General features: G+C 40.0%; 1 protein-coding gene across 1 annotated transcript in view; it reads left to right on the top strand.

Annotated features, from left to right (window-relative positions):
- Nucleotides 1–8133, top strand: part of LOC130580866 (myosin-7-like) — a 39198-nt gene that overhangs the window by 8527 nt on the left and 22538 nt on the right. The window contains exons 2-14 of the mRNA XM_057378621.1: nucleotides 3–30; nucleotides 984–1102; nucleotides 1200–1349; nucleotides 1864–2034; nucleotides 3373–3682; nucleotides 3790–3866; nucleotides 5495–5582; nucleotides 5681–5798; nucleotides 6054–6177; nucleotides 6650–6786; nucleotides 6872–7127; nucleotides 7664–7906; nucleotides 8012–8131. Of these exons, the coding sequence (XP_057234604.1) occupies nucleotides 3–30; nucleotides 984–1102; nucleotides 1200–1349; nucleotides 1864–2034; nucleotides 3373–3682; nucleotides 3790–3866; nucleotides 5495–5582; nucleotides 5681–5798; nucleotides 6054–6177; nucleotides 6650–6786; nucleotides 6872–7127; nucleotides 7664–7906; nucleotides 8012–8131 (1941 nt within the window). The remainder of the gene's footprint in view (nucleotides 1–2; nucleotides 31–983; nucleotides 1103–1199; nucleotides 1350–1863; nucleotides 2035–3372; nucleotides 3683–3789; nucleotides 3867–5494; nucleotides 5583–5680; nucleotides 5799–6053; nucleotides 6178–6649; nucleotides 6787–6871; nucleotides 7128–7663; nucleotides 7907–8011; nucleotides 8132–8133) is intronic.

Below are 8133 nucleotides of genomic sequence, written 5' to 3'. Positions count from 1 at the left end.
AGGAGCAGGCAGAGCCTGAAGGCACAGAAGGTATTATCAAACTCAATAATTAACCCTCTGTAAACCRCAGTGTATCAGGAAGACAGCAAAAGTTGTTCACTGTTGGACTTTAGATGSAAAGGAAAACAATTATCCAGGAAAAAACAACRCTCCATTATCCTCAGTACATCAAGTACCCTGCTATCAGGGTTTATGTAACTTATGCTGAGAACAATTGATACTTTAAATTGGTCTTTATTCTCTTTCAAGAAGCTGAGTGTTATGGATGTCCCTTCAGTCAAACCTTTATTCGAATAGGGCTTGCAATTGGGAAACAGCCCAGTGATTCAGTTCTWACATGATAGGGGACCATGTTCCCATTTGCCTTCTCCTATCAGATGCTCAGGGAAGTCAGCTGTGAGAGGTATTTCATTCCTTTCCTTTGATGGCAYAGAACCAACAACCCCTGTCTTCAGTCCATGAGCAATGCGTCCCCTTGTTAAAGGACAAGGCAGGAGATGGGGAGCACCACTGGTAACAGGATGAAGCCCAGCAAGTTTTACTGAACATGAGAAACAGAAGCTCAGAAAAGGTTGTAGGCAGTGGATCTGAAGGAGARCACAGATATTTTCTGAATTCCACTCTTTTGTGTGGTTTTGATCACCCATGAATGTAGATCAATATCTGATTGTTGTCACTGCAGATCCTGAGCTGGTCATGTACTGCATGCATTCAGACTAGCAAGCTTCTGTTTTCGGTTTTGTGCCAGTAGATTTTTAAAAACTTCATTACTTCTACATGCTGCAGTGAAGAACTTTAAACAGAATTTCCTTTAGGAAAGCTCAATATGCATAATGACAAGTGTGATGTAAYAAAAATTCCTTCAGTGAGTCTTTCAAAAGTTTTCAAAGAACAGAAACTGGAACCCTTCAGCCTTTCGGGAATGCCCTCGCATTCAAAGCCTATTGGACATAAAAGTCTTCCTTTTTACTMTGGCTTTTCAGTTGCTGACAAGGCTGCCTACCTGATGGGTCTGAACTCAGCTGATATGCTCAAGGCCCTCTGCTACCCCCGAGTCAAGGTGGGGAATGAATATGTGACCAAGGGCCAAACGGCACAGCAGGTAAGAAACATAATGTAACCTGTAACCATGTATAGAATGAACATCCTTTTGATTCTTTTCTGCCCTGTATGGCAACTCCAGGCATTTTTTTCAACAGGTGCACAATTCTGTGGGTGCTCTGGCAAAGGCACTCTATGAGAGAATGTTCCTGTGGATGGTTGTTCGCATCAACCAGCAGCTGGATACGAAGCAGCCCAGGCAGTACTTCATTGGTGTCCTGGACATTGCTGGCTTYGAGATCTTTGATGTAAGTTGGATTTGGTAAGAGCTATTTGTAAGTGTGAACTGAATGTTAAGATCAATTTGAGACACGTTTTTAAAGAAAACAAAATAACATCACATGATTATTGCTATTTGTCTTTTTTAAGTAAAAAAATGACCTTTTGAAGGACTTGTCCTGTTTCAAGATGTGCAAACACAAAAGTACAGAATATTCAATCAAAAAATTTCATTGTTTATATGATCAGGGACAAGACAGTGTAAAAATATGTATGTAATGATAATCCTAAACTTGAGGTTTTTCTTCCTGTAACTTGGTCTCATTTTAAACAGGTAATATAATTTRTCTTTAAAATGTTGTCAATGAAAAGAATTTCCTTAAGGACAATTAATTTGATGCTTTTCTCTTTTTCATAATGTCATAAAACAGAYTGAAGAAATGCATGGGAAGTCAAGYTAACTGCATTCCTTAATTTTAAAAGATGAGGTCTTGCAATTATTGCTGYGTCTTCAAATATGCGTCTTTCTTATTTTATTTCCAGTTCAACAGCTTTGAGCAGCTGTGCATCAACTTCACCAATGAGAAACTGCAACAGTTCTTCAACCACCACATGTTCGTGCTGGAGCAGGAGGAGTACAAGAAGGARGGMATTGAATGGACATTCATTGATTTTGGGATGGACCTGGCTGCCTGCATCGAGCTCATTGAGAAGGTATCCTTCCTGTTCAAATGAGTTACATGCACATTATTATTTGGTCTCATTTTTCAAAGGGATCTTCTGTGTTCATGTCTAAGTATTCAGCTTTTCTTATTGAAATACCTTGCCCTGTAGTTTACTTTCTGGTCAAGTGAGGCATGAAACMGATTGTGGCAGCCTTGTGACACAAAATCTGTACTGATCTCTTTTCAAGTGCAGGAAGTTTATCTAACTCCTRATAAGAGTGTTCTTCCAAACCAGTTAGAGTCAATTCCATGTCAGTGTGTGCCCCTCACCTTTCAGCTTTRACACCTGTGCTTGTGCAGCAGAAGAACTGCATCTTTGTAAAATGAACATAGAAGTGGRACATACAGAACTGTCAGTGCACAGTTGCACAGGCATTGCATCCGTGGCTGGCAGTGTGAAGGCCGTTGTACTGCACATGAGATGCAGCTTAAGAGGCTGGTAGGGTGAGGAGTAGTTAGAATAGAACCACAGAGCTGCTGAGGTCTACCTGCAGYTCTGGACATCGTTTAATGTAACCCACTTGTTCAAGGCAGGGTCAACTAGAGCAGGTTACTCAGGACCATGTCCAGCAGGGTTTTTAACATCCCCAAGAGTGCAGACTCCACAGTTTCTTTAGGAAACGTGATCTAACTTTTGACCAACTTCACAGTAAAAATACTTCTGTTTAAAGGAAATTTAGTGTGTTTCAGTTCATGACTCTTTCTCCTTGTCCTRTCACYGGACACCACWGAGCTTTCTCTTCTTCATCCCCTTCCTTCAGATATTTATAAACATCAGTAAGATGCCCCAGAACCTTCCCATTTCCATGAACAGATCCTTCTCTCTCAGCTTATTTCTGTGTGGCAGATGTTCCAGTCACTTTAATATCTTTGTGGCTGCTCACTGGGCTCACTCAACTCTGTGTTTCTCTTGTACTGGGTAGCCAAGAGCTGGAACAGCACTCCAGATGTTTCTTCTCAGAGCTGAGGGGAAGCTGTCAGCAGCACAGTGTAGCTGAAGATGAGTTGGCAGCTTGGCTGCAATGGTGTACTGTTGGCTCATGATTGATTTGTCCAACACATCTGTGTGTGCTCTGAGTTCCACTGAATAAGGAGGTAGTGCTCTGATTTTATAAAGCACATTGTCAACACAAAATTAATATTTATTTCTTTAATAAGTAATTTTGTGTAATAAATGTAACTAACAATGTAATAAATCCCACTTTTTAGAAGAAAATGTAATTAAATAGTAACATTTTCTGATATGTATCTCAATCTATGACCAATAATGAAGGTCATTATTGTCCTGAAAGCTAAATTACAATGTCTCCTTTGTGATTTCTCCCAGCCCATGGGCATCTTCTCCATCCTGGAAGAGGAGTGCATGTTCCCCAAGGCAACTGACACCTCTTTCAAGAACAAACTCTATGATCAGCACCTGGGCAAGTCCAGCAACTTCCAGAAGCCCAAGCCTACYAAAGGCAAGGCTGAGGCTCACTTCTCCCTGGTGCACTATGCTGGAACAGTGGATTACAACATCACTGGCTGGCTGGAGAAGAACAAGGACCCTCTGAATGAAACTGTCATTGGGCTGTATCAGAAATCATCTGTRAARACGCTGGCTTTACTTTTTGCCAACTATGGTGGAGCAGAAGCAGGTTGGTTATTCGAATCCCATGTTTTCACTGATGTACACCTTACAAAAAGGAATCAAAGAAGGCAAAAGAAAAAAATMTAAAATCTGTTCTATTTATTTTCAATTTAGCGGAGGCAAGTGGTGGTGGCAAGAAAGGTGCCAAGAAGAAGGGTTCTTCATTCCAGACTGTCTCAGCACTTTTTCGGGTACAGTAGAGAATTCAATATTTCTTCCTAAGATGAGGAGTAAACCCACCAATTACTATGGTTACTCTTGTTTTGGCTTGATTCTGTTAAAAGATTCTGAAGTTTCTGAGCCACATTTTGTTAAGTATAAATCCAGTTAATCTACTCATACTTCATTTCACTGAATGCATAGCTTTTCCATTTGTTCACTTGTCTCAGGATGAAGTTTCCAGATGGAAAAATGTCACGTAGAAAACTTCTAAAATACATTTCAAATATAGCTCCAGATGCACATTTCTTTCTTCAGAAACCTCAGAAATCCTCTTACAACATTCTGCCCACTGTTGACCTGTTTGCTCAATTTGTATCTCTAATTTTTCTCCATAACTCAATGATCCATTTCTTACACTTGATATGCCATCACTCCTTGGGTTATACATTTTTGCGATGTCAGATACTTGACAGTCCTTTGTCATAACCAAGTCTTGCTGCCTGGCTGCTCCATACACTTCTGCCAGGTGAAATAGCTCTTGTCTCCTGAAGTATTACCCTTTTTATCCTTCATTTATTGCTTCCTTCTTTATATAGATTAATTTCTTCCACAGATTTGCTTCATCACCTCCAGCCAGTGCTCTGAGAAAGATATGGGCATGTGTGTATATGGCTTAAGAAAAATTATCATTGAATCATGGAATATGCTGTGTTGAAAGGGACCCATCAGGATCATGTAGTCCAACTCCAAGCTCCGCACAGACACCCCAACAACCCCACCCTGTGCCTGAGAGCATTGTCCAAACATTCTTTGAGCTCTGGTTGCCTTGAAGCCATGACCATTCCCTGGGGAGTCTGCTCTGTGCCTGACTACCCTCTGGGTTAATAATCAGAGATGTACTGCCTGTATCATTCAAAAATAATGCAAAAAGCCTATATTTAAAGGTCATAGGATTTTAGGAAGTAATATTGTAGCAGAAATATTTTTGGGTGTATTTGGGTTGCGTTTGCTATGTTTCCAAATTTCCACCATCCCTCTTGTTTAGACATGACAGTGTTTAGACATTAGAAGTTTGTCTGCTTCATTTACATGCTTTGAGATGTCCTCTAGAGACATCTGCTTCCCTCCACTAATTATAGGCAATATTTTTTTATAAATACGTATAAAAATATCAATCATAAAACTAGGCTAGCATTCATCTCAGCTTACCCTACAAGATAAATGTATAATCTAGACATTTAAAGCTCAACTTGTTGGCTGTGTCTCTTTTGCTTTTAGTAGGGAAAAATGAAAGTTCCATGCAGAGAACCATATGACCCAATGCCTACAGCAGAATGCTTCACCCTGTCTCATAAGGGTACCACTTTATCTCTCTGAACAGATCCAGGGGAAGATGGATATAATTTCTTATGAAGACAGTCCACTAGAGTCAGTGAAATGTATTAAAATTGTATGTTTAAGAGTACAGTATTTCCTACAAATTACTCAGAAGAACTTCATATACTAATTAGTAACAGCAAAGATCTGTGGAAAATCAAAAGAGAGCTTCAGTTCAGGCTTCGGCTAATTTTTGTATGAGATCTCATTTCAGGGAACTTGATGCTTACAGAAGAAATTACATTTTGCTAATATCAGCTTTTCTTAATGACTCTCCCAGGAGAACTTAAACAAGCTGATGACCAACCTGAGAAGCACCCATCCCCACTTTGTACGGTGCATCATCCCAAATGAAACTAAAACCCCTGGTAAGAGACTTACATATATACTGAAGGTTTTCARYATGGTGCAGTTCTTCCCCACCATATTACAGAACATGGCATGCATTTGTGCTTTTCATTGCCAGGTGCCATGGAGCATGAATTGGTGCTTCACCAGCTGCGYTGTAAYGGTGTGTTGGAAGGGATCAGGATTTGCAGGAAAGGATTTCCCAACAGAGTCCTGTATGCAGATTTTAAACAGAGGTCAGACTTTATCCTCTTACTAGATCACTCTGTCCATCTTAAATTGCTTTTGAAAACAACCTTCCCACCCTAAAGCCTTCTGTAAAGTTTCCGTTTAAGAAAGATTGTTTGTTCTCGATAGCTCTTAAGACTATTTCTTGCCATGCATCCAATTGTTGGTCTCAACAACAGACCTCTTCATATTCATAGAATCACTTATGTATATCACCTTAACACCATGGAGTTCAAAGCAAGTCCTTGCATTTTCTTCCTTAGGTACAAAGTACTAAATGCCAGTGCTATCCCAGAGGGACAGTTCATTGACAGCAAGAAGGCTTGTGAGAAACTTCTTGGATCCATTGATATAGACCATACTCAATAYAAATTTGGTCACACTAAGGTACAAGATCTGTTTGCTTCAAGCTTTATATGGCTTTGGTTTGCATGGCTTGATACTGATACTCAGACACTCTAGACAGCACATAAAATGATCCAGTAGGGTATAAGAAATAGCATAAAAGCAATCAACCAAATTCTTGCTTACTCAACACTTGAATAAATGGAATAAATGGAAATTCATGGCCATAGGATGATTTAATAAAGGGTTAATTGGATTCCTAATTTAAGGCAAAGTTGTAGAATAACATAACCAAGAGTYAATAAAAATAGAAGAAAAATGTCTGGCTATTATAGTTCCTCAACTGCAAGTAACCAGAAGCTTGGAGTTGGAGTAAGATTGAAGAATGTCTGCCACTCCATATATTCTTTGAGATTTTGCTCTTGACTTATACAGAGTTATCCATGGGGAGCAGGGTATTAGGTTATATTGAACAAGTACAGACACTGCACCTGTTTTCATGTTCTTACCTCAGGTGTTCTTCAAAGCTGGGTTGGTGGGCCTCCTGGAGGAGATGAGGGATGAGAAGCTGGCACAGCTCATCACCCGCACACAGGCCAGGTGCAGGGGCTTCCTGATGAGAGTGGAGTACCAGAAAATGGTGGAGAGGAGGTAGACTTTTCTTCAAAGTAGATTCCCTGTACTTACTGTGTCATTGTTGTATAAATATTGAATATTAATTTGACTTCTCTTTCAGAGAGTCCATCTTCTGCATCCAGTACAAYATCCGTGCRTTCATGAATGTCAAACACTGGCCATGGATGAAGCTGTTCTTCAAGATCAAGCCCTTGCTGAAGAGTGCAGAGTCTGAGAAGGAGATGGCCAACATGAAACAAGAGTTTGAGAAAACCAAGGAAGARCTTGCAAAGTCTGAGGCAAAGCGGAAGGAGCTGGAGGAGAAAATGGTGAAAYTGGTSCAGGAGAAAAATGAYCTGCAGCTCCAAGTACAGTCTGTAAGTACCATCAGCAGTCTTTAATTCTACTCTGACTATCAGGTTGATATTTACAGGTACATTTTCAAACAACATAGAAACTTGAATTTAGTTCCGTTCAATAGCAAAGCTTTAAGAGGTGCTCTAAAAAGTATAACTAGCTTCTGTAAGGACTGTCATGTACCTGTAGTCAAAACATTATTCAGTTGAGACTTTTCTATGGTGTATGCTGAGATATTCCTATGATTAAACCAAAATTTATGGACTGCATTCCAATGTTTGACATTATGAGTTAAAACTGGATGCTATACCCTGCAARATATATAAATAGTCATGTCTTCAGGTAGATTGAAAAGGATTTTACTTGGTCTTAGTTTTTAATTCTGGCTGTTTCACAACTAACAATATAAAATCCATTCTATATTATATGTCATTCTGTTAGAACATGAATCAAATTTTAAACCACAAAACTGCTATCCAGGACTCAGAACTATGAAGATAACTTTCTCAGTATTCCCTCAAAAAGCAWATCCTGAAAAATGGCATCTCCCTMCCAGGAAGCTGATGCCTTGGCTGATGCTGAGGAAAGGTGTGACCAGCTCATCAAAACCAAAATCCAACTGGAAGCCAAAGTCAAGGAAGTGACTGAAAGGGCTGAGGAGGAAGARGAAATTAATGCTGAACTGACAGCCAAGAARAGGAAACTGGARGATGAATGTTCAGAGCTGAAGAAAGATATTGATGACCTTGAGCTAACACTGGCCAAGGTGGAGAAGGAAAAACACGCCACTGAAAACAAGGTATGAGGCAGAACCTCACAGTCRCGCACARTCTGGAAAAGAYCTGTCTTGTTRTAAAGTTTTAAGYACCATTTTCTATTTGTGCTTGCTSCTTTCTTCTCAAAGGTGAAAAAYCTGACGGAGGAGATGGCAGCCCTGGATGAGACCATTGTGAAGCTGACAAAAGAGAAGAAAGCCCTCCAAGAGGCCCATCAGCAGACCCTGGATGATCTGCAGGCAGAAGAGGA

Source organism: Malurus melanocephalus, unplaced genomic scaffold (genome assembly GCF_030028575.1).
Source record: "Malurus melanocephalus ecotype Western Australia unplaced genomic scaffold, MMel_1.1 scaffold_368, whole genome shotgun sequence".
NCBI lineage: Eukaryota > Metazoa > Chordata > Aves > Passeriformes > Maluridae > Malurus > Malurus melanocephalus.
Note: the sequence above shows the minus strand (reverse complement) of the source record. Positions and strands in the feature narration are given on the sequence as shown.